The 26,144-nt window shown below is 41.3% G+C and overlaps 1 protein-coding gene across 2 annotated transcripts in view; it reads right to left on the bottom strand.

The window, feature by feature from the left end:
• Positions 1-7,407: 7,407 nt before the first annotated feature.
• TESPA1 (thymocyte expressed, positive selection associated 1) overlaps positions 7,408-26,144 on the bottom strand; it is a 34,415-nt gene continuing 15,678 nt past the window's right edge. The window contains exons 4-10 of one of the 2 annotated variants that reach the window (XR_006959789.1): positions 23,921-23,970; positions 23,234-23,287; positions 22,433-22,469; positions 22,060-22,158; positions 20,337-20,545; positions 16,289-18,296; positions 7,408-7,475 (exon numbers count right to left, since the gene is read on the bottom strand). Coding sequence is in view for 1 of the 2 variants with exons in the window: in XM_047065968.1 (XP_046921924.1) it covers positions 17,347-18,296; positions 20,337-20,545; positions 22,060-22,158; positions 22,433-22,469; positions 23,234-23,287; positions 23,921-23,970 (1,399 nt within the window). In the remaining variant the exon portion in view is untranslated. Of the gene's footprint in view, positions 7,476-14,124; positions 18,297-20,336; positions 20,546-22,059; positions 22,159-22,432; positions 22,470-23,233; positions 23,288-23,920; positions 23,971-26,144 lie in introns of those variants that run through there. The other variant, XM_047065968.1, reaches the window with a different exon arrangement.

Here is a 26,144-nt window from a genome sequence, read left to right on the forward strand (position 1 = left end):
TGCTGCCTCAGTGTTTCTTCTTCTTCATCAACACCTAGAAATATACAGTTCATGTCTGAACAGAGGACCCCTTGTCTTGACTTGGTCCTCTTTGAAATTGGGACATCCCACATTTCTCTTGTTTGTCACTAAAACCCTCTCTCCTATTTGGGCTCCTTCACCTGAACTCTGAAGGAGTATAGCCTTTCTGAGGGAGGAAGGGGTTTCAAATAATTTTCTTCCTTAGGTAAGACCTGGAAAATTGGTTGTCTGGGATTGATCACCCCTTTCCACTCCAAGTCCGTCTTGTATATGTCAAGTATATGTTACTTTGAGAACATTTCTCAGTTGCCATGAATCCCTCAAGTTATGAATTCATAGCTCTTTGGATTCTATGGAGAATTCTTGTTCATTCCTTCCCTTCCACTATGTTCATCTGTTTTGTTTCTTAAATTCCACATAGAGTGAAATCATATGATATTTGTCTTTCTCTGATTGACTTATTTCACTTAGCATAATACACTCTAGTTCCATTCACATTGTTGCAAATGGCAAGAATTCATTCTTTTTGATTGCCAAGTAATATTCCACCTTATATACATATACAATGTATATTGTATATATACAATGTATATATTCCATTGTGTGTACACACACACACACACACACACACATATACAACATCTATTTTATACATTTGTCAGTCCATCGACATTTGAGTTCTTTCTATAATCTGGCTGGCTTTTAAATTTTTTTTTTTAATTTACATTCAAATAAGTTAGCATATAGTGCAACAATGATTTCAGGAGTACATTCCTTAATGCCCCTTACCCATTTAGCCTATCCCCTCTCCCACAATCCTTCCAGTAACCTTATGTTTATTCTCCATACTTAAGAGTCTCTTATGTTTTGTCCTCCTCCCTGTTTTTATATTATTTTGTTTCCCTTCCCTTGTGTTCGTCTGTTCTGTATCTTAAAGTCCTCATATGAGTGAAGCCATATGATATTTATCGTTCTCTGACTGACTAATTTCGCTTAGCATAATACCCTCTAGTTCCATCCACATCGTTGCGAATGGCAAGATTTCATTCTTTTTTATTGAGTGTGGCTGTTTTTGATAGTGCTACTCTAAATATTGGGGTGCATGTGCCCCTTCGAATCAACACTTTTGTATCTTTTGGATAAACACCTAGTAGTGCAATTGCTGGGTCATAGGGCAATTCTATTTTTTATTTTTTGAGGGACCTCCATTCTGTTTTCCAGAGTGGCTGCACCAGCTTGCATTCCCACCAGCATTCCCTTTCTCTGCATCTCCACCAGCATCTTTTGTTTCCTGAGTTGTTAATTATAGCCATTCTGACAGGTGTGAGGTGGTATCTCATTGTGGTTTTGATTTGTATTTCCCTGATGATGATGCCATCTGGATGACATCTGGATGTCTTCTTTGGAAAAGTGTCTATTCATGTCTTTTGCCCATTTCCTACCTTGATTGTTTGTTTTTTGGGGATTGAGTTTGATAAGTTCTTTATAGATTTGGAGTACTAACCCTTTATCCAATATGTCATTTGGAAATATCCTCTCCCATTCCGTCAGTTGCCTTTTAGTTTTGTTGATTGTTTCCTTTGCTATACGGAAACTTTCCATCTTGATGAGATCCCAATAGTTCATTTTTGCTTTTGTTTTTCTTGTCTCCAGAGACATGTCCAGCAAGAAGTTACTTCGGCCAAGGCCTGTTTTCTCCTCTAGGATTTTGATGGTTTCCTGTCTTAAATTTAGGTCTTTCATCCATTTTGAATTTATTTTTGTGTATTCTGTAAGAAAGTGGTCCAGGTTCATTCTTCTGCATGTCACTGACCAGTTTTCCCAACACCATTTGCAGAGACTGTCTTTTTTCCATTGGTTATTCTTTCCTGCTTTGTTGAAGATTAGTTGGCCATACATTTGTGGGTCCATTTCTGGGTTCTCTATTCTATCTCACTGATCTATGAGTCTGTTTTTGTGCCAGCACCATACTGTCTTGATGACTTCAGCTTTGTAATACAGTTTGAAGTCTGGAATTGTGGTGCTTCCAGCTTTGGTGTTCTTTTTCAACATTACTTTGGCTATTCAGGGTCTTTTGTGGTTCCATACAAATTTTAGAATTGTTTGTTCTAGCTCTGTGAAGAATGCTGGTGCTATTTTGATAGGGATTGCATTGAATATGTAATTTGTTTTGGGTGGTATAGATGTTTTAACAATATTAATTCTACCAATCCATGAGCATGGAATGTTTTTTCCATTTCTTTGTGTCTTCTTCAATTTCTTTGATAAGCCTTCTATAGTTTTCAGTGTACAGATCTTTTACCTCTTTGGTTAGGTTTATTCCTAGGTATCTTAGGATTTTGGTGCAATTGTAAGTGAGACTGATTCCTTGATTTCTCTCTCTCTCTTTTTTAATGTTTGTTTATTTTAGAGACAGAGAGAGAGAGAGAGAGAGAGAAATGTGAGTGGGGAGGGGCAAAGAGAGAGGGAGACACAGAATCTGAAGCAGGTTCCAGGCTCTGAGCTGTCAGCACAGAGCCTGATGTGGGCTTAAACTCATAGATTACGAGATCATAACATGAGCCAAAGTCAGACGCTTAACCGACTAAGCCACCCAGGTGCTCCCCCCTCTCTCTTTTAAAAGTTTACTTATTTGTTTGGAGAGAGAAAGAGAGAATGAGGTAGGAGCAGAAAGAGAAGGAGAGAGAATCTCAACAGTCTCTCCAATGTCAGTGCAAAACCTGTTGTGGGGCTTGAACTCACAAGCCGTGAGATCATGACCTGAGCTGAAATCAAGAGTCCGACACTTAACTGACTGAGGCAGCCAGGGGCCCCTCCTTGATTTCTCTTTTTCTTGCCTCATTATTGGTGTAGAAAAATGCAACTGATTTCTGTACATTGATTTTATATCCTGCGACTTTGCTGAATTCAGGTATTAGTTCTAGCATTTTTTTTGGTTGAGTCTTTTGGGTTTTGCATGGAGAGTATCATGTTGTTGGCGAAGAGCAAAAGTTTGACCTCTTCTTTGCCAATTTGGATGCCTTTCATTTCATTTTGTTGTCTGATTGCTGAGGCTAGGACTTCCAGTACTATGTTGAAAAACAGTGATGATGTGGTAGGGTCCCCTTCCTAAGGAAAGAAAAACAACCCTCAAGGCAACCTGGCTATATGCATAGGTGACAACATGCTTCATGACCTTGTAACATGACCATTTAATCAGACTACATGTTTGTGTGTTACCATATATGGGAGACAAAGAAGTAAAAAATATATTAAAAAAAACTATGCCACGTGTCATTTGGGGCTCAGTTCTTTGGGTATGAACCCAACTGAGTGGTGCTGGCAGGAACAAAGTTGCTTCCTGGAAAAAAAAAAGTCTCAGTGTCATGACTCTCTGTGTGAGAATCCTGCTACAGTGAGAGTAGACATCCCTGTCATATTCCTCACCTTAGGGGGAAAGATTTCAGTTTTTCCCTATTGAAGATGATATTAGCTGTGGGTCTTTCTTATATGGCTTTTATGGTGTTGAGGTATGTTCCTTCTATTCCTACTTCAGGGTCTTTATCAAGAAAGGATGCTGTATTTTGCCAGAGGCTTTTTCTGCATCAATTGAGAGGATCATATGGTTCTTATATTTTCTCTTATTAAAGTGGTGTATCACATTGATTGATTTGACCTTGCAGCCCAGGAATAAATCCCACTTGATTGTGATGAATATTTCTTTTAATGTATTGTTGGATTCATTTGCTCATACCTTGTTGAGAATTTTTGCATCCATGTTCACTGGGGAAATTGGTCTGTAATTCTCCTTTTTAGTGAAGTTTGTCTGGTTTTGGAATCAAGGTAATTCCAGCCTCATAGAATGAGTTTGGAGGGTTTCCTTCCATTTCTTTCATTTGAAACATTTTCAAAAGAATAGGTATTAACTCTGCTCTATATGTTTGGCAGAATTCCCCTGGAAAGCCATCCAGCCCTGGACTCTTGTTTTTTGGGAGAATTTTGATTACTGATAGAATGTCTTTGCTAGTTATGGTCTATTCATATTTTCTATTTTTTCCTGTTTCAGTTTTGGCCGTTTATATGTTTCTAGGAATTTATCCATTTCTTCTAGATTGCCCAATTTGTTGTCATATAATTGCTCATAATATTCTCTTATTATTGTTTGTATTTCATGGTGTTGGTGGTGATCTCTCCTCTTTCATTCATGATTTTATTTATTTGGGCCCTTTCCTTTTTCTTTTTGTTAAATCTGGCTAGGGGTTTGTCAATTTTGTTAATTCTTGCAAAGAAATGGCTCCTAGTTTTGTTGATCTGCTCTAATGTTTTGTTTTGTTGTTTTAATATCAATATCATTGATTTCTGCTCTAATCTTCATTATTTCCCTTCTTCTGCTGGTTTTGGGCTTTATTTCCTGTTATTTTCCCAGCTCTTTTACGTGTAAGGTTAGGTTGTGTATTTGAGACCTTTCTTCCTTCTTTAGGAAGGCCTGGATTGCTGTATAATTCCCTCTGATGACTGCCTTTGCTGCGTCCCAGGGTTTTTGGACTGTCATGTTTTCATTTTCATCGACTTCCACGTACTTGTTAATTTCCTCTTTAATTTCTTGGTTAACCCATTCATTCTTTAGTAGGATGTTCTTTAACCTCCATGCATTTGAGGGCTTTCCAATTTGTTTCTTGTGGTTGACTTCAAGCTTCATAGCGTTGCAGTTGGAAAATATGCATGGAATGATCTCAATCTTTTTGTACTTGTTGAGGGCTAATTTGTGACCCAGTATGTGATCTATTCTGGAGAATGTTCTATGTGCTGCTTGTGTAGGATGAATGTGTATTCTGCTGCTTTAGGATGAAATGTTCTGAATATACATGTTAAGTCCATCCAGTCCAGTGTGTCATTCAAGACCATTGTTTCCTTGTTGGTTCTGCTTAGATAATCTGTCCATTGCTCCACATGTGGTCTTGGTTACATTTATTTCCTTTCTCTGGCCCTTTTTTCTTCACAGACAACTAAGCTAGTCCTTTCAAACTGTGACATTCTAGGATGGTCAGGCCTCAATATTCCCAGTGGAAATAGAATATTAACCCCTTCCCTGTTGGGCTCACTGCGTATAATGGCTGGATTGTCCTGATGGGGACTGCCAGTAAGGAGGGGTACAGGAATCTGGGAGCATTACTGAGATTATGGCGCCTTCCCTCCCACTGTAACTGCTGAGCCATGAACTGCCACCCCTTCAATCCATGTTTCCTAAACTGGGCACCCACTCTGTCACCCATCCTTCCCCTTCCACCCACACCTGAGAGATGGGAACTGCAAACTGACTTGGAGCCTGTGAGCAGTTGTCCAGCTGCGAATGCCCTGGAGCTCTGTCCTATCCACCCCTGTCACTGGCACCTCAGGGACAGTTTGCAGCTGGGGCCTGGGCAGAGGAGGTTGGCTGTCCTTGGTAGCAAATGAGAGGAGGTGGAGTGGGGCAGATGCTGGAGAGAGCTAAGGAGAGAGAGAAGCAGGGGAAGCCTTTGTTCCTCAGGCTAATGATAGAGTCCTACCCAGATAATTCCAATTACTGTCCAAGTTCTTTGGAATCTGCCTTGGAGGGGACCAGGAGGCAAATGCATGGTTTTTTTTCTTTCCTTTGTTGTTGCCTATGCAGATCCATCAGTTACAGACCTGAGGAGGTTATCTTGTCCATACCCAGCCCCAGATGGCAAGCACCTCCCACCGACTGCACTTTCTAGAATCTTTCTGTTACACAATTCCTATAGGGAATCCGGCAAAGCTGAGTGTGGGGATGGCCTCTTTCTGCAGCCCCAGTCCATTTCCTCAATAAGATGTTGTCAGATATACTGTCTCTTAGGCTTTTTTAAATGAAGTAATCTCAGATCCTTCTGTTATCTCTCGTGACCAAGATGGCCTTAACATTCTCCTCAGTGTAACTGCAGTTTGGAGAGTTTTTTTTCCTCTGACTCTAGGCCCTCGCTTCTGTTTTCTTATAGCATTTACTTTAGAAAGCTTGTTACTGTAAATCCTTCTCTGACCCTTTGAGATATAAATCTTCTCCCAGCCTCATTTCAATTTTACAACCCAGGAAAGTCTTTCTTAGGACCTGAGATACTTCAAGGAAGATAGTGCCCCTTTCTCCCAAGTTCTGTGGAAGGCTGGAACCTAACTTCAGCAGGGCCCCTAGCTCCAAGTTGTCACAAAGATGCCAGAAAGTTTACTTTTCCATTATATAAGGCCAACCAGCAAATAAAGATGTTCTAAAAACCCTCCATCCCAGCTCTTAAACTCTCTGGCCCCTTGTTTCCACCTAGCTCGACAACCAGACTTGGTCAATGCTCTGTGCGTTCTCAAAATCAACCTCTGTTGACTCATCACATCCAGTACGATTTTTTTCTACTTTGACACTCATGGTTATACTTTCCCTCAAATCTCTCCCTTCTGGTCTTTGCTAACTTGCAGTTTATTAGGCAACTGAGTAATACATTATTGGAAGTGTGTGTGTGTGTGTGTGTGTGTGTGTGTGTGTGTGTTACCACTTCTACTCTACTAGAATTTTCTTGGGGGAGGAACAGGCCTAAAATGCTCTGTACCACACACCACCTCAAAGAGCACTGTAGGTCTTCAAGTCCTGTTTGTTGACAAAATATTTTCCTTCCAACACAAACCACAACTGTTAATTCTCTTTAAAAATATGCCAAAGTTAAAAAAAAATATTTTTATTGGTCTTTTGTTTTCCGCCAGCAGAAAATACTGTGATTGTTTTGCAATGACCAAGAGGAGGAACCCTGAATCCCACCCATGTTTTTTTTTTCTTATGAAGATATGAAACTAGAGATAGAGGGAGGAATTTGGGATAAGAGGATGTTCTTCAGGTGAGACTTCAAAGGAAAAAAAAAAAACAGGACTCTGGTGTTGTGGAAGATTTTCTGGAACTTAATTGGGAACACATGGGGATGTGTAGAGGCTCAGAGGGAACCTTACTGCTGGGTGCACCAAGGCTTCAGAGCTGAAAGGTGGGATTTCTCCGTTTTCATCACTTTGAGTCCTTTGAGAGCATTCCCGTAGCAATCCTTGTGTCCTAAACTCGACCACTGTTAAATCCTGTAACTGCCTTAGGCAGTGTCAAAGCATGGGGGAAAATTACATTTTTGTCCAGTTTACCACTGCCTGTCTTGTGTTTTCTCATGCCCACATGGTAGAGAAACCAATGCACAGAGAAATGAAGTGATGTGCCTCAGGTCCTTCTCTGTGCGTGCAGTTTATGACAACATCAGGGCATAGAATCCAAGTCTCGAGGTCTGATCTTTCCAGTGGACCACAATGCTTTTCTCCTATCAAGTTCAGGGGTTTGTAGGGTCAGGGAGCAGGAGCTGGACATTGGGGTAGTACAACCTCTTGTGAGAAGAGGTGGGAATTAGGCTCTTCTATGAGGTCACTGCTATCAGAACATGTATGGTTGTGGTGGTGGAAAAAGCCTGCAGTGGGAATAAAAAGAAAGACATCACGCATTTTTGAGTCAGCCCTGGGTGCTGGGGTTGGTAGAAGCTTTTCTATCCCACCTGTTGAAATGTTTCTCACTACTGCAAGTCATATTTAAAGTCATTAGCAGCAGCAGCAGCAGCAGCAGCAGCAGCAGCAAAGAAACCCTCATGTAACTGGGATTTTCTTGTGTGCCCCTCATGAAGTGAGATTCCTAGAAGTGTTCACTTTTTTTTTAAATGTTTATTTATTTTTGAGAGACAGAGAGAGAGAGTGGGAGACACAGAATCCGAAGCAGGCTCCAGGCTCTGGGCTGTCAGCACAGAGCCCGACGCGGGTCTCAAACTCATGGACCCGGAGATCATGACCTGAGCCAAAGTCAGATGTTTAACTGACCGAGCCACCCAGGCATGCCACTTTATTTTTGTTTTTTAAAGTTAAGTTTTCAAAAGCATTTTGGATCTCAACTGATTCCAAATTTCCAGTGACCCCACATTGTCAATCTCTCTTCCTTCCTGAACCAGAGCCTCTCCCACCCTATTGATTCTTTTCCTTTGCAAATATACATGCTTAAACCTTCCCCATCCTAGAAAAAACAAGACATTCCTTAGAATCTCTTTATTTGCATAATTTCTTATTCACTTTTCACAATCATACTTTAAAGCCCTGCCACACGAATAAAAATACATCAGTCATTATGTGGTTGCAAATCCAATGATATCTTTGCATTCTCCTTCCTTCTGGATATTTTATGATGTATGTTACTGAAGACTACACCCTCCTTCCTGAAACAAACTTCCCTTGGCTACTATCTGACACTTTCTTTTTTTAATCCATGTGGCTATTCCTTTATGAACATCTGCTGTTTGATCAATTTTTCCTTTTCTTTTTTTTTCTTTTTTTTTTTTTTAGACACAGCATGCATGGTTGCGTGAGTTCACAAGTGGGGGAAGGGAAGAAGGAGAGAGAGAGAATCTTAAGCATGGAGCCCGTCTCAGGACTAGATCCAACGACTCTGAGATCATGATCTGAACTGAAATCAAGAGTCGGTCGCTTAACTGACTGAGCCACTTACACACCATTTGATCAATTTTTAAATACTAATGTTTCTAAAGGTTCCTTTTTCACTTCAACTTCTGACTCTGCAAACTTTCCCTAGGTGAACTATTATTTCTCATGCCTTCCTTCACCTATTATAAGTAAACCTCGAATTCCAAAAAAAATGTTATCCTCAAATTCATATATCCAGCTGCCTTATGGACCTCTCTATTTTAGTATTTAAGAACTACTGCCAACTCATCATATCCAGATCTTAACTCATCGAATTATTCTAGACTTGAAAATAGACAAACAAGATTACCAGACGTACTTTCAGTACAGTGTTATCCTTGAGTTTTGTTTTGTTTTGTTTTATTGGCTATTTCACTACTCTGTGGGGGCAGAGGTTATCTCACAAATGTATGCCAAGTAGAGATGCAAATAATTTCTTTCGAGTGTAACCAATAACCTCAAAGATGAGAATTTATGGTCTGGTTGTGTATTAACCAGTTGTGTAGCTAACTCGGGTTACCTAGTTTTAAAAGAACTAGCTTCTCAAATAGTCTTTGGACCAGTTCAAACACATTATTAATAGGAATTCTTATTAATTAATGAGTTGAATAAAATCTTTGAATGTGTTTACCTTATTTATATTAACACAAAAACCATTATTTTGTGTTTTTGAAAATTATCCTTTAAAATATTTGCCTTCCATCTTGCTCCTTCTACTGTATTTTGTTCTCTTTTTAAAAATGTTTTTATTTTTATTTTTGAGACAGAGAAAGACAGAGCATGAGCAGGGGAGGGGCAGAGAGAGGGGGAGACACAGAATCTGAAGCAGGCTCCAGGTTCTGAGCTGTCAGCACAGAGCGCGACAAGGGGCTCGAACTCACAGAGTGTGAGATCATGACCTGAGCCGAAGTCGGACGCTTAACCGACTGAGCCACCCAGGCGCCCCTACTGTATTTTGTTCTTAATAAAAGTACATTAATATTCACTTAATCCCTCAAGAAGAAACTTGGAAATTTCCCTATGTTTTTTTTTTCTTTTCCCTCCCCTTCCCCCCAAACACAAGTCTGACTGGTTCTCAGTTTAGCCATTGGGCATATTAAATATCTGAAGTCCCACTCTTATTCCCCTCCATTCCTTGCATGCTCATCTAATTTCTGGTTGTCCCATTTCCCCTCAGTCTTTTGTGGTAAGCTTTCAAATGATTTTTCTTTCTCCGTTGGCTCCCTATTCCACCCATCTCCCATGTCTCTGCCAGAATGATCTTTCTAAAAGATAAATCTAATTGTGTCACTTCTTTTGTAAATTTTTAAGTGGCTCCTCATCTTTCTAGATGAAATCAAAACACTTAATATAATATTGAAGACCTTTGTTTCATAATGTAATTTCTACTTATCTTTCTTATTCTTCATTTTGATCTCCCACATACCCTTTTCTCTCAATTTGCACAAGGTGTAGTTTCTGAAGATGTTATGATATTCCATTTCTCTCTGCCTTTGAATATGTGTATCTCTCTACCTGGTATATCAATGTTCTGTCGCTTCTTCTTCTACTTCCCCCCACTATTCTTGCCTTGTTTGACCTTTTACTCATGTGTCTAGATTCACCTGGATATGTCATCCTCTGGGAAGCTCATGTTTCTATGCCTCTGCGGCATTTAATGAAGTTATATAAATGTGCTTCTTGATTTTCCTGTCATGTCTTTTGCTGAACTGTGAGCATTCCTGCTTAATCTGTATGGCATTCCCTTGCCGGTGAGTTTATAAGAAGGCAGGCAAACTCCAGTAGTCACAAAGGTGGTGAGGGCACTGGTGCTTAGTGCAAAGGATTAGGGCACATAGTTAATGATAATCAGATTCAAGTACATGCAGTGAGGCTCGCTCTGATCCACCTTGGTAGTCCGAACTCCTGCACACTCAGGGCAGTGTGTTCTGATGAGAAGAGCACTGGTTTGGGAGTCAGGAGACCTGAGTTTTTTAACTAACGAGTTATGTGATCTTGCTAAGCAATTTTTTTTCTCATCTAGCCTAAATGATTAAAAGACTTACATGACGTAATATCTCTGAAAGTGCTGTATTTGTCATGAAAGTCCCTTTCTACCTGAAGAGCTGGGTAAGGCGCTGTGGATGAAGATCAGGCCTCTGCTCAGCACGTCTCTAGGAACAATGTTTGCATGGCAGGCCACATGAATGTTGACACCTGAAGTTGTGTGGCTCGACAGCTTTGGCTACAGCCTTGGAAATCCACCGAAACATTGGAAATGTAACTCAGAAAATGGACATTAAGCAACACAAGGGGAGATGATCCAGTCCAGGTGAAGGGAAGGCCAAAGGAGAGGAAAGATATGAACACAGGTATAATGGCAAATACGAATTAAAAATAAAAGGCTTAATTTTCCCTCTTGTGGAAGCCCCCTCCCCTTTTCTGAAAGTGGGTTTCTTTAGAAAACTTGTAAGTTCTTTCTGCCTTTGAAATGTACGTAAATCTCTAAATAAGCCTCTTGCCACATTTGTGACCCTGAAATGTCTCTCTCAAGGATGGCGGAAGCCTTTGCTTTGAAATGTAATAATCATCCAAGACTCTCGCCCTATCTCTGGGTCCCCATGAGAGACCAGGAGTCTACCGTAGATGCCCGGCTCCCACCTGCGCAACTACCTCTGTCGATACGAGAAGTTTTAGTAGTCCTTTGGATAAAGGCAATTAGCTGACAGAGCTGGCCACACCAGTTCCAGGGTGTATTGTATGTATGTAAGGGCCTTTATCTGCCTGCCTTTGGAAGAGGGTGGGATTTCTTCCTGTCTCTGCAATCTCTTTAGTGGATGGCCTCTGACACACACACACATCATATTAAAAAAAAAAAACAAAACTATTTTCTTTTTCTTATACCTTTCTGGAGAGGTTTTCTGGGATGGCAGAAGATTTTGTCTTTAATTATATTTCCCCAATAGATGCAAAAAAACCTTGGTAAGAACTGTTAGTGAGGCAGAAAAATAATCGTCACGTGCTCCTGGTGCCCTGTTGCTTTCCTCTCTGCCTCTCCCCATCCCTCCCTACACCACCTGTCCGATAGCGGCTCTTCAAAATTTATTTTGGTATAAAAGTAACCATGCCCGGTGTGACCATCTATAAAATGGGGAACAATAAAACGGCTATGTCATAGGATTAAGTGATTTAACTCCCACATAGTGCCAAGGCTTAGGCCTGACATGTAGTAAGCACTATATGTAAACATTTGTTGTTAATATTGTCACATGGGAAAATCTTACATCAAAGTGCAAGTCTGTAGCTACCTGTCTCATATCGGTCCCCTAAATATCAACAGACAGCTTTGGATTACCTGACATTTGGGATGATCTAAGACTAGTTTCCTTCTTTATCCGATGCTCTGCGTGGTCTCCCCACCCAATCCTGCCTGTCTTCTCCCACTGCCACCAGGAGAGATGCCCATAAAGTGCAACCCCCACCTCCAGGTATGATCCCTTTGCAGATAGAATATATTTGAGCTTGTGCCCCCCCCCCCCACCTCAGATCTGGCTCTGCCTTTTATAAATGTGATAGAGGTCAACAGCTTAAATTTCTGTAACAGGGCACAAATGGAAAGGGCTATGCATTCGGAAGTCTTCAGTGTGGTGCAAATTATGAGGCATGATGAGGGTCATCCTTTCCTAGGATCTGGGAGGAAGATTAAGACTTCTTCTCTGACAGAGACTAAGTGAAAGCTGATAGCTGGGGACAAGATCCTTTTTTAAGGTGTCCTTGGGCTACCTACAGAAAAGCACTCACCTTATGTAGATGAATTAGAAAAAAAAAGGAACTCTGCTTAGAAGATAAAGACCTTTGAGATTTTGGATGGTAAGCACAGGAGAGCTGGATTTCCACCCCCGCTTGCCTCTTTGAGTATTTTTGTGCATTGTGAGGACTGTACAACTGGACTCAATGTCTGGCTGGGGGCTGCTATCCTTTCCTACCCAGGCTCACACCCCTCTCATGCCTGATGACGAGTAGTAGGTGAACACGAAGCTTGATACGGAGCTCCTGGGAGATCATTCGTCCTTGGGAGAGATAATTACAGGTCCTGGAGGCAGACTAGCTCTGCCTTAGAAGGTGGTGAGTGAACTTCCCCCTTCCATATTTATCACACAGTCTTTAATCTTGGCACCCCTGAGGTGCTTTCACAGGTATTGCCCCCTTCTTGTGATGTCTTAAAGGATGATAGAGGAGTGAATAGAGAGAGATAATTCATAGCTTTGTGAAAAGACGATGAAACAAATTTATGGAACGTCCAAAAGATTTGGGAACCACCGTGGCCTGCTTGCCAAAGACTGTGTCAGTGAAGCAGAGATCTCGGAGTCTTCTAGGAAATCATAGAAGGGCAACCTGCAAAATCATTTCCTCAACTACTCGAGAGAGTTAAGTACATTTAATTCCTAAAGTTGCTGTGTTTCACTGAATCTGAGAAACCATCTTTTGCAAGACTCCTTTATTTTATATTTCACTAAGGAGGAATAAAAAATAGACATCGGCACTGTCAGTTGTAAGACCTATTCTATTTCAGAGATATTAAAATGTGGAAAAATGCAGGCCTTAGAATAAGGGAAATACATCATTTCTAACCACATATCCCTGGCAGAAAACAGAATCTGATTCCTTATCTAAAATTTACAACTCCTAACAATACTTTTTCCCTGTAGGACAGTTTTGGGAAGGAACCGGTGTCCTGGGTGTTGTAGGTACTGCCCAGAAAGTATAACATTATAGAACCTGCACACGGCCTGCTTTGCCGGACATCTTGGCATTTTCTTGTGTGAGGCTGACATCTGCTGGACAAATAACACTTGCGCAAAGCTTTGTATTTCAGAGTAAATTAAGTCAGTGGCAAAGAAACCTAGCTGTGGAGCACAAACTCCACAGTTTCTATTTTAATGTGGTAAGTCTAGCAGTTAATTTCCTTTTCAAATTTGTATGCTGTGGCTGAGTCTGAGTTAGCTATAGAATGAAAACTTACCCCCAGTGTATCTTTAATATGTGAGGATTAAGCCCTTTAATGAAAGCAGTTATTCTTTTTTTTTTTTGTTTTAATATTTTTTTTAATGTTTATTCACTTTTTGAGAGACAGAGACAGAGTGTGAGCAGGGTCGGGGCAGAGAGAGAGGGAGACACAGATTTCGAAGCAGGCTCCAGGCTCTGAGCTGTCAGCACAGAGCCCGACAGGGAGGCTTGAGCTCACAGACCGTGAGATCATGACCTGAGCCGAAGTCAGGCGCTCAACCGACTGAGCCACCCAGGCGCCCCACGAAAGCAGTTATTCTTAATCCTCACGGTGCACTGAGATCATCGTGATGGACCGTTTGTAAAGATGGCATGACAACCCTCCCATCCACATGGTTTTTTGCAATGTGATCTTGCCGCTCCTATTAAAAAATAGAGTCTGGGGATGCCTGGGTGGCTCAGTCGGTTAAGCGTCTGACTTCGGCTCATGTCATGATCTTGTGGTTCATGCGTTTGAGACCTATGTTGAGCTCTGTGCTGACAGCTCAGAGTCTGGAGCCTGCTTTGGATTCTGTGTCTCCCTCTCTCTCTCCGTCCTACCCACTCACACTCTGTCTCCCTCTGTCTCTCAAAAATGAATAAAAATGTAAAAAAAAAAAAAAAGTCTGTTTTTCCTTCCCTTTGAATTCAGTTTGATCTTGTGACTTGATTTGACCAATAACATGTGGTAAAGGGGACGTTGTGAAACTTGCAACATACCCGTAAATAGAAGCATTGGAATTTCAGTTTTTGATGAATTTAGGAATTCAGCAAAATAGGAAAGACAAGCTAGACTATCAAAGAAAGACACACCACATGGAGAGGGCTCCCTTTGACAGTCAACACTAAGGTTCCAGACATGTGGGGGAGTCCATTTTTGACCTTCCAATCCAGCCCAGCCAAATAGTCCAAAACAGCTGCATAAATGAGCCCAGGTGAGACAAACAGGGGAATCTTCCAGTAAACCCACAAAATAGTGAGAAATAAGAAACATTTTCTTTAAGCCACTACCTTTTAGATGGTTTGCTATGCAGCAATAGGAAAGCTTTAAAAGAAGAATAAACGATGCCCAAGCCCAAACCTTAGAGATTTGCATTTAACTCTATTGGCTGGAGTCCAGGAAATAGCAATTAAAAAAAACCTTGTAGGACTGAGAATCACTGATCTAAATATTTTATGCCCATGATTACCTTTTCTAAAATCAGCAACACCATTGTTGTTCTAATATGTTACACTGCCTTCACGAACTCTCTCTAAGGGGTTGAAACTCTACATAAATGTCCAGTCCATACACACACACACACAATTATATATTAGTCTCCTCTTATGTAGGATAAAATTAAAGTTAAGTGATTTTTACAAGATCATTGAGTAAGTATAGAATGGGTCATTTGACTCCATATCCTAAACTTCTCCCAACTATATATAATATATTGCTGCCTTCTGATATTTACTTCTTTTGTGAGTGGCTACTGTATACATACAATTTATATATCTGGAGATGAAAGTAATGAGTAAGAGAGAAAGAAAAGCAACTAGGGCTCTACAATCACAGAAAGTTAGAAGAGCTAGAAGTGTAAAGATCTCTGTGATTCTGGACAAGTAACACAGTAAATTTAGAGTATTGACCCCAAATGACTATTGGGCAAGGAAGCGCAGTCAATAGTACTAAGAGATTCAAAATGGAAGGAACTCTAAGCAAGACTCATTGACTTAATTCAAGAAGGATTTCAAGTCCTGCTATCTTAGAAAATTTTTTCCTGATGCCGTCTTCTCTATGGTCCTAGGGGATAGGTGGTAAAGACTACAGGAGCCTCACTTATACTTAGTTTAAATAATGAATCTTTAGCCAAAGCGTTCAAAGGGATACCTCTGACACAGTCAATACTCAAACTCGCATTGAAAGGAAAGACATTTTAGCTGCAATAGCCACCTATGTGAGATTTGTTATCCTTCTTTGACAAGGGAAGGAGAACTATGGACATCAGACCTACTGGAAGGAGCTCAGAGTTTAGGGGAACATAGCTGCGAGATACATGGGGTCTTCCCCATGTGGTGATGTGGGCTGATTAGAATGTAGCCCTAAGCAGGAGCCAGGACGTAGCTCTTTATGGTTAAAAACTCCGGCAATGCTTCTCAAACTTCAGCATGCAAATAAACCACCTAAGGGTCTTGATAAAACTGTGATTCCTGAGATCTGGGGTGGGGTCTGAGATTCTACATTTCTAACAAAATCCCAAGTGATGCTATAGGGCTGCCAGTCTGCAGGCTACGTTTGGAATATGAAGGTTATACAGAATTTACCCCAGAACAGTTCTCAGACTGTGATTATAAGACCAGTGGCATCAGCATCACCTGGGAACTTGTTAGAAATGCAAATTCTTGGGCACTGTCCAGGGCTACTCAATCAGAAACTCTGGGATTTGGGCCCAGACATCTGTAGTTCAACAAGCCCTCCAGGTGATTCTGATGCTGAAGTCTGAGAACCACTGAACTAAAGAAGTATCTAACCAGCCATAATAGAATCACCTGAGGGGCTTAAAAACAAAAGGTCAGGCACTGGTTTCCATGCCACGTCAATTAAATCAGAATCACAGGATGTGAGACCCTTCGTCATGGGTATTTAAAAAAATTTTCCTGGGCAATCACAATATGCAGCCAGGTCTGAGAATCACTGCCTGAGGGAGGGCGGGAGGGAAAGAGAGAGAGAGAGAGGAGGGAGAGACCCACTTACTGCCTGAGTCTTTGCCGGCACATCTGGCACAGGTGGGGGTGTCTGGGACTGTTGGGCCGGCAGCTCTCTTCGTCCTCACTATGGCTTTGCACCTGTAACCAAGATCCCAGCAGAACCCAGAGCCAGTGGGGAAAGGTGTTGGATGGCAGGTGGCCATAGGGGAAAGAGGCTGAGTGTACTTGAGAGACTTGGATTCTTCTGTCTTGGCAGGAATGTGGTAGTGAGGAACGCAGGAGCTGAGGTGCAACTCTATGTCCAGTGAGAGGTGACATACATGCAAACGATATTACAAATCATCACAGTTTCTCTTTGTGGCAAGGGTCTGAGAACTTTCCCAAGAGAGCTCAGCATTTGATGGCAGTACTGTCTATAGTCCCAGGCAAGAGAGGTCTTAGGTTTTTGAGAGTCCACAGGATGAAGAGTTGGTCGACCTACATGATATGCCCACCTGGATCTTGCACTACCCCTTCTAGAACATGTTCCGGTTACAAAGGATGCCCAGATATTGTGCTCAGATGGCTTCAAGGCTTCTTCAGGGAATTGCACTGGTTTTGCCTGATATCTGTTGTCTTAAAAGGTTAACCTCTGGGCTAACGTATGCACTCCTAGGCATGAGTGATGACCAGCGGATGGCTATTTTTGTGAGTAGAGGGTGTGTAGCTTTTGGATATGCAGGCTGGGGTGCTCACACATCTATAAGCAAAGTCTTTGTGGTTTAGGACAGATCTGGGCGTGGGAAGAGAAGGTGACAGTCCAAGGACTAGGGAGTGGCTCTGCCCACACTGCTGTGTTCTAGCACAGAAGTCCGAAGAGTCTGAGAATTTAAATTTGAACCTGGACTTCCAGGTCTTTATGGTTACATATTTATTGATGTAGAAGAGAACATACTTTATTTCATAGTGTTTAGCTTAGTGTATAATCGACCTCTATGTATACTCTTGTGCTGATCCCACAAATGATAGGCAGGTGTGCTTGATGAGAAACTTCAGTGAAGATCAGATCAGATGAGGAATTAGAAAAGTTCTCGAAACCTGGATGCCCTTAAGAAATCACACCTATTAATCCTTCTCCATTAACCTACTCCCAAAAGTTTCTGAATGTAGTTCAAGAATTGGGATATCTGGCGAGGACAGGGAGCCTGGATTCCCTTTACCCAATGGCAAGAATACAAAGCCTTTCTCTGCCAGCCTCTCTCCTGCCCCCAACCCTCTCATGTCCTCCAAGTCACAAGTGTCCTGCAGCTTCTGGGTTAGAGATGGGTGCAGTGCCGGGCGCTCTTGGCTCTGCTGGATGATGGACAAGTCCAATGACTTAACCATCCTGCTCATGGGATTCTCCTGAAACAGGCTCTTTCTTGCTCTGCTCTTTCTTTTCCAGAAGGTTGCATCCTTGGCTAAGTGGACTTCCTTACTGGTGGCCTGTAGACCCCACAGCTCTCTCTTCACCTGTGCAGGGTCTGTGCTCCACTGTAGATCTGCTTTGGGCAAAGAATGTGTGCAACAGGTTGCCTCTGGGTTCGAATCCAGAGTTTGTGATGGTGTTTGCATTGTGGATATCCCCTGCTGTGTTTCCTCTTTATGGCAAAGGGCACGTGGACCAGAAGAAGTGGGCAGCTTTGTGTCCCTGGTGGGAGGAACAGCATCTTCCTCTGAGCCTGGCCCAAACCCAAGGTCTTGTTGGAAGACCAGTTTATCGCCTCTCACTCTGTCCATCACTTCCCATACCACTTGGTCCAAACTGTTCTTTTTTGTGATATTATGGGGTGCTGATAGCCGATCTCGGGGACATGTATACAGGCACATCTTGGAGATGGCTTTCCGGAGGCGGTCTCTGGGTGAGAGAGGTTCAGGTTGTGGAGCCCGAATCTTGATGGATGGCACATCAGGGTTGCAGTTCCAGAACATGTGGGATGGTGTGAACTTTTGGACAGGTGTCTTAGACACATAGGAGTAGAGACAGAAGAAGGCATCAGCAGTGACGGCCAGTGTTTGCACCTGCTTAAACCTGCCTGGGCACAAGGGTTAAAGATGGTGAATCTGGGGGTCATCAGTAAATTATCCCTTGTATATCTCCCTTCAATAGCCTTCCCAAGGCTCAAAATTCAGAAAGAAGATGCCATATTTCCCAGCAGTGTTTCTCCCATTTAGATTTCTCACACCCAGGATCCCCCTTCTTCACTTTCTTGACTTCTTGATTCACCATCCTGAACAGATGATTTCCTTCAGCCCAAAAATTAATTCTGTATGGGATGAGGAGCTTTTCTGCATCCTGATTTAACATATCCTTTCTGATGTCAGTATATTCTAAACAATGGCTTCTAGTACTGTTTGCATTAGATGACAAACATAACAAAAAAGGACAAAATCAACATCATTTTCTTAGTAACAAAACTTTAGGGTTCTAGAAGGCTTCTGGACAGCGACAAATTTGAAGAATGGCAATTATTAGCCAGTGGACTAGGGTACAGAAATTTAGATGGACTATATCATTTTTTTAAAAGTAAACGCTACACCCAATGTGGGGCTCCTATTCATGGACTATACCATTTTATTAGACCTTGCTTCACAAAGTGTGGTCCCTGGTCCAGAAGCATGGGCACTGCTTAGGAACCTGTTATAAATATAGAATCTCAGACTGTATCTCACGCATTTTAATAATCTCCTTTGGTAATTCATGCGCACATCCGTGTTTGAAAAGCACTGTGATAAACCATACGTCTATTACGGTGTAAAACTTCCAAAAGGCAAGGATCATGTTCCTCTTCTCTAGTCTGTTCTTCCAGAATTTAACATCTAATTATGTACTTGGCACTTAAAATAAATTCAATAAATTATCCTCTAATTTTAGTGTGCATAAGAATCATCTAAGGTTGTGAAAATACTCCAACTCAAAATCATTGTTGCAGCAGGTCGAACTCAGGAATGTAATTTTACCAAGATTATTTCAAGTTGAATCTGATGCAAAGACTCTGAAACAACACTGTCAGAAACACAATCATGTTGAGGATGTCACAGAATATAATTTGAAACATAATCTAACATATAGAGTCAAATAGAGGGGCACCTGGGTGGCTTAGCTGGTTAAGCGTCTGACTCTTGATTTTGGATCAGGTCATGATTTCATGGTTTGTGAGACTGAGTTCCATGCCAGGCTCCTTTCTGACAGAACAGAGCCTGCTTGGGATTCTCTCTCTCTCTCTCTCTCTCTCTCTCTCTCTCTCTCTCTGCCCCATCCCTGCTTGTGCTTGCTGTATCTCTCTCTCTCTCTCTCTCTCTCAAAATAAATAAATAAACATTAAAAAAAGAATCAAATAGAGTCTTTTATCCCTCATCCAGCTAGAGAAGTCCTCTCATATCTTTCCTTAGTATGGAATCAGGACAATTTAAATAATTGTTACCCTGGATGTGGTCTAAGGATTACACATAAGAATCCTGTGTGCTTGTTTAAAATAAATACTCCTGAGCCTCTCCCTCTGTGGAAAAAAAAAAAAAAAGCCCATGAATATGAATGTTTTATAAAGTCTCTGGACAATCTAACATATTTAACTTTGAGAACAATTGCCCTAAAGGGAAGTGATTTTAATACAGTGGCTATAAATGAGGAACGTTCTATTGTTCCAACTGATGAGAACAATTGCCCTAAAGGGAAGTGATTTTAATACAGTGGCTATAAATGAGGCATGTTCTATTGTTCCAACTGATGAGAACAATTGCCCTAAAGGGAAGTGATTTTAATCCAGTGGCTATAAATGAGGAACATTCTATCATTCCAACTGAGAAATAAAAATGGGGATAAGAGGTAAAAACATTGTTCTCATTTGATTCAGCTAAAGGAGAGAAGGCCTAAGAAAGTAGTAGTGATATGAAGTGTCTTCAAGACTATTTCTTTAAGAGGGAGAGGCATACATCAAAATTCTCCACATTGAAAACAGCAGCAAGGAAACAGACACAAGAAACAAAGGGTCGGTGAAACTGACCAAGAGGAAGTAGCATCTAGAGCCACTGTTGTGAATGGCGGCGAAGTAGAGCGGGCCTATGGTAACACTCACTGGCCAGCATGAGGCAAGGGTCCTCCGTCTCAACCCTCCGCACCTGGGCCTTCAGGAAGAGTTGGAAATCAATGCCTTTGGCCTGAGAAGGGGTAGTGAAAAATCGGGCAGGAATCCGAGAACTGTCCTTGTGGTCCTCTTGGCCAAAGCCCAGACTGAAGAGGATGTCTTCTGCATCTTCTTGCACCTTGTCCAGAATCTCAGAGATGCTGAAAGGAGGGAGGTTCGGTAAATAGGGGCAACTCTGAGTTTCAAGGTCATCCAGAGTATCTAATAAAAGACTTACATATCTTCCTGATCCTTTCTCTAGCTTCCATTTTGACTTTGAGAAAAGCTTTCCCTTCCGTGAACCTACATTTTTGGTCTGAACATGGGAATTACAATCCAGCCCTGGTTTAAAAATCCAATTAGACTCTATCATAGTACTTTAAACATCACAGATGAATGAAAATTTGCTATGAGAGGGATATAAAAAGTTGAAAACATCATAGATTTAAAGAAATCTTATGGTTATGGGTTATTAATCAGTCAGTTCCCACCTGCACATACTATGATTTTGCTGGCTTTTGCCAAACGCTTTGTGGCTTGCTACTCAACTTACCCTGATGGTTGTGTGGGACAACGAGGCACTGAGTGTGTAAGAAACACAAAACTCATTTTATTCTTACCCTGAGGTAAAAATTAACCGATGTTCAAAACCTGATTTTGTAGCACTATTTTTTTCAGGACAGAAACCCTGCATTACAGAAGATCAAGCTCTCTCTGTCTCTCTCAGTGTGGCACTAACATGTCTCTACATCCAAAGCTGTGTACCACCAAGCTGGTGACACTAGAGCTCAATAACTATGCATTCCACATGAATAAGTCATGGGGATGAAAAGTACAGGATAGGGGATATAGTCGGTAATATTGTAACAACATTGTTATGGTGACAGATGGTTACCACACTTATCCTATCTTATACAATGTAATGTGTAGAAGTGTTGAATCACTATGTTACACACATGAAACTAATATAATATTGTATGTCAAGCATATTTCAGTAAAAAAGTACAGATATCTGAGTCTCCAGAGATTCTGACTCAACTGAAGTGGGATGTGGCCAGGGTAGAGGCTTAGTGAGGACAAATCACTAAAGATAGGCACATGGCTAATAAATCTGAGAACTGGGTCTTAAGTTCAAACCTTGACACCAAATTCCAAACACTTGTTATCACACTGCTTTGTTTTTCATAACTTTCCACCTTAAAGTTGTTTGTGTTTGTCTTTTGTTCACCCTACTTGACTGGAGCTCCTGGGGGCAAGCACTTTGCTTCACTTTTTCAAATTTCACATAGTCATTGCCCCATCTGCATAAGGGGATACAAAATTGCCTGAGTGAATCAATATTTAATTGCTTCATTCAATCAACAAATCAATCAATCAATGCATTTACCGTAAACAATTGCTGTAAGTCTAGGAACTGTGGTGATACCCATACTACACCTCCTGGGGTACAAGTTCACCTCTGTTTGACACAGCATTCCAGCTCTGAGCCATGGATTCCTCTGCACTGCCCCCTGCCCGTTGTTCTTGAAGCAAATGTGGACATACTTCTCAAGTACGTGACTGCATAAAATCTCCAGTAAGGTATCCAAGAAAAAATGGGCAAGGGTTCTTGGTTCCATTCTCTTCTGCCTCTCCTCTTCCCCACTCGTACAACCCTGCCAAACCTGGTATCTACCTTGAACTAGTCTTGTTGGTCCCACTGGTCATGCTGCTGGAAGCCAAACTGCAGCCAAGATCCAGTAGCTGGAAGGGCCGGGCTGTCTCCAGGAGACTCCTGCAGGGATAAGAGCTGATGTCACATGACTCTTGTCAGCAGTCTACATCCTGGTTCCAAGACGTGCTCTGCTGGGCATATTTACCCCCCTGCTGTGTATCTTCTACCGTCTACTGCACAAACTCAGTCTAGGGCCTCATTCCTGGTTGTAAAATCTCACTCTCTATGGTGACCCTTTAGCTCTTTGTGTTTGATCTCTTTGACTCTGACACCTACCCTAGTTCAGTAGCTCCTGACAGAGACATCATTCAGTCTGGGTGACCCTAGCACTTACCTGGAGAAGACTTTGCCATGGGCGGCCAGCAGTGTGGCTGGGCAAGGAACAAAAAGGCAAAAAGAAAGTTAGAAGGGAAAATGAAAATCACCTATGCTGCCTCTCTGAACTTAAAACTCAGCCCCCTCCATTCCTCTCTGCCACTACTACAGGCTTGCTGAACCCCATGAACTCTGCTCTTCATGGGAGTATCTAAAGATCATCAAACATAGACCTGGAAGGGGGGCAGACATGGCAGAGAACAAGTGGCCCTAAGCCTCTGAACTTATAAAAACGATGACTGGTGTCTAGGCCAGAGTTTCTCTGTCCTGAGGAGGGTAACATCATTCAGCCTTCTAGGCTAGTGTTCCTGCCCCACAGTGTGAGCCTCTACAGGTCCCGGGAGACACTGGTACATTGCAATACCTCCCTCCTTTATTTAAACCGTCATCTTCTTGCAGGCAATCTCTCTCTTATATCCAGTATTTAGTCTGCTTTACGCTTCCTATACAGATTCAGTGATGTCTGGGCAGCCAATGTTACGGTGATTTTATACGTAATCTTCCCAGGAGCCAAATGAACGCCCTCATGATGGACTGGTAGGCATCATGTGAGGTTGGTGAGGAAGTATGTCTGGACACATGATGCTTTATGAGTTTTACCTTACGTCGTAACGAGACTGCTTTTTTCCTACAGATAAGACCCCAGTGAATGGGTTTCTTTTTTCCACAGTTCTCCCTTTGCATTCTACCCTTTCATTTCTTAAGTATCTAATGTATAACCTCTTCTTTGATTCCAACATCAGAGAGCTGTGCCACTTACCCTCTGCTCCTAGGGTCAAATCATCTTCAAAGCTGGTTCCATGGCTGAGGCACCCTGTGGAATAAGGCAAATGTCACAGAAAACAGGCTTACACACACATGCACACACACACACACATTTATATACATGAACATCTATAAACATATAATCACATCAGACACCACATGTTTGCAAAACTCCCCCCAGCTATACATACACTACTTCAGAAATCACATTTATATTTTGATTTAGAAAGACTGAAACAATCACCTGTAATTAGCCTGTCTCCTATATCACATAGTCATGTACACAATCCTCTGTCAGGTAGTGAGCACATGGAGGTGGGCACTCACACTTACACACATAAACACACACATCTTATAAAGCTCTTTTCCTGTAACGGTGGTTGGTAGCTGAACAACCACTAACAGAAGATAATCTTTGAGTACTAGTCAGCCTGTCAGCTGAGCCAATGCTTACTCTATCTTTTGGACCTCGTAGACTGCCTTGTGACTACTAAGAGGTGTTTTATAGACAGTTAAAAGGCAGTCAGCATTCTTATATGTGCATATGTGTGTGCATGTATATATACTCTCTCTCTCTCTCTCACATACACACACACACACACACACACACACACACACACACACAGCCATATCACTGTCCAGATAGAAGAATAATAGAAGAAAGAAGAGAGCCTCTACTCACCACTGTAGCCTGACTGTCCTGTTTCCTCAAAAAACCCTTCTTCAGAGTACCTGAGGAGCACAAATGAGGGTTGAAGTCACTACATTTTCCAAGGTGCTTTTCCTCAAATAAGTCTCACAAGTTCACATAATTTTCCAATGCGAACCAGCAGTACGTAACTGCCTTTATGTTGAAGAAAGCTAAGACAGAGTGGCTATTTGACAAATTCGTAGAAGTCGTCAGGGGAAGTGGGACGAGGGTGCACTGTATTTTAGATTGTGCTGCTATTGTACTGACCACTCCGTCCAAAGTCAGCTCAGAAAGCGACAAGTCTGCAGTTGCTAGGTAAAACAGGAAAGAAAAAACAGAGAAACAAAACCAGAGAAATACATTTATAGTAGCAGTGCTTAGGGGTGCCATAATTTCCACATGACAGATACAAGTGTTGATAGTTTTCGACTTGTAGGAAGAGGTCAACTTGACTCCCCACACCCTCTTCCTTCTCTCTGAGCCATGATCGTGTCTCTCAGGAAGCAGCAGAAACTGCGTTTTGGTTAGAGATTCTGATTTTACATTTTGAGGTATGATCTTATCAAACATTTACCATCACCACAAGAGGAACAGACAGAAATCAGCATACTTGCTAGTGAGAAACAACTCAGTTTTACCAACCAGGAAGAATTCTGTGTCTGAAACAGGTGATTGCATTCCTGCTTCCTGGCTGCTGTTCTGTTCTCAGATATTACATAAGAGGGTGTGGATACCTAGATATGTCCGCTTCCAAGGACTAATATGTTGTGAGTTTTACAGCGTTCATTTTCCTGAAAGTTTTTAAACGGGAAGTTGCACATGATGCTTTGAGTCTAACCTCAGTATGTAATCACTCAGTGAAATGTTTAATTACTCATCAATGGTAATGAGTTTACTAACTGAACACCCACAGATCAAGTTGTGTTTAAGTTTTGCAAAATAAATCACTGCATATATAGACACCTTTTATTGGCACCTTCATTTCAATAGTGAAAAATCAGTCATGTTTTCCAAAATCTGTATTTTTACGTCTTCATGAAAAAAAAACTGCACATCAAGGTACATTATAAAATAATGTAACATACAAGCTAATTAAGGATGGTTAACTCTCATATGATATCACTCATACGTGAAATTTAAGAAACAAAACAGATGAACATAAGGGAAGGGAAGGAAAAATAAGATAAAAGTCAAACCGTAAGAGACTCTTAAATACAGAGAACAAACTGAGGGTTGCTGGAAGGCTAGTGGGGGGCGGGATGGGCTAAATGGGTGGTGGGCATTAAGGAAGGGACTTGTTGGGATGAGCACTGGGTATTATTTGTAAGTGATGAACCACTAAATTCTACTCCTGAAACCTACACCACACGATATGTTAACTAACTTGAATTAAAATTAAAAAAAAAAAAAAAAAAGAATGGGTAACTCTATAAATGTGCTTCTCTTCCTAACAGATGACACAAAAATATATTTTAATATAATATTATGAACATATATGTTAGTATATACACTATTAAACATATCAGTATAAATTTATATTTACTATTACTACTAAAGAACCACAACATATAAAGTCAACTATTAGAATAGTGAGGTTGACTATTGCATTTAATGCTTGTGATGTAGCTACATGTAATGCAAGTATCAAAGCCCTCCAGAACTGGGAGACACCAAATCTTTATTGTAAAATGGACAAATCGTATGATAAATTAATGCTTCACAACGACAAAAAAGAATGAACATTTAACAGGAGACCTACCCTCAACAAACTTCGAAGCACACAATACTGCATTGTTAACAATACTGCACTGTTAATATAGGCACTACGTTGTGTAGAGCTCTAAGACTCACTCATCTAGTGTAACTGAAACTTATACCTGTTGAGCTGTACTACAGTTATATTAAAAAGAAAAATTCAATTGATATGTATGCTATACTTCAATAAAATTTACTTTAAAAAATACCGCAGGTAAAATTTCTGGGGTGTCCAAGCAAAACTCAGTGCTATTCACTAAATACCAGGTTTTGTTGGGTGTTCAGCCTACATGTCTCTTCTCTGGTTGTGCCCTGGCAGGCGTGTTCATATTCTCTATATGAGGACCAGCCCAGGATGAGCTTTGGGACAGTAGGCTGTGTGTAGGTGGAATCTACTACAGAAGTACGGACATGAGTCTGGATCTACTGATTGACCTGAAGATGACTGAAAGCTTCATGG

The sequence above is a fragment of the Lynx rufus genome, unplaced genomic scaffold (genome assembly GCF_022079265.1).
Source record: "Lynx rufus isolate CCGP_SWC_20201006 ecotype Redwood Valley unplaced genomic scaffold, mLynRuf1.p SCAF_7, whole genome shotgun sequence".
NCBI classification, from domain to species: Eukaryota; Metazoa; Chordata; class Mammalia; order Carnivora; family Felidae; genus Lynx; species Lynx rufus.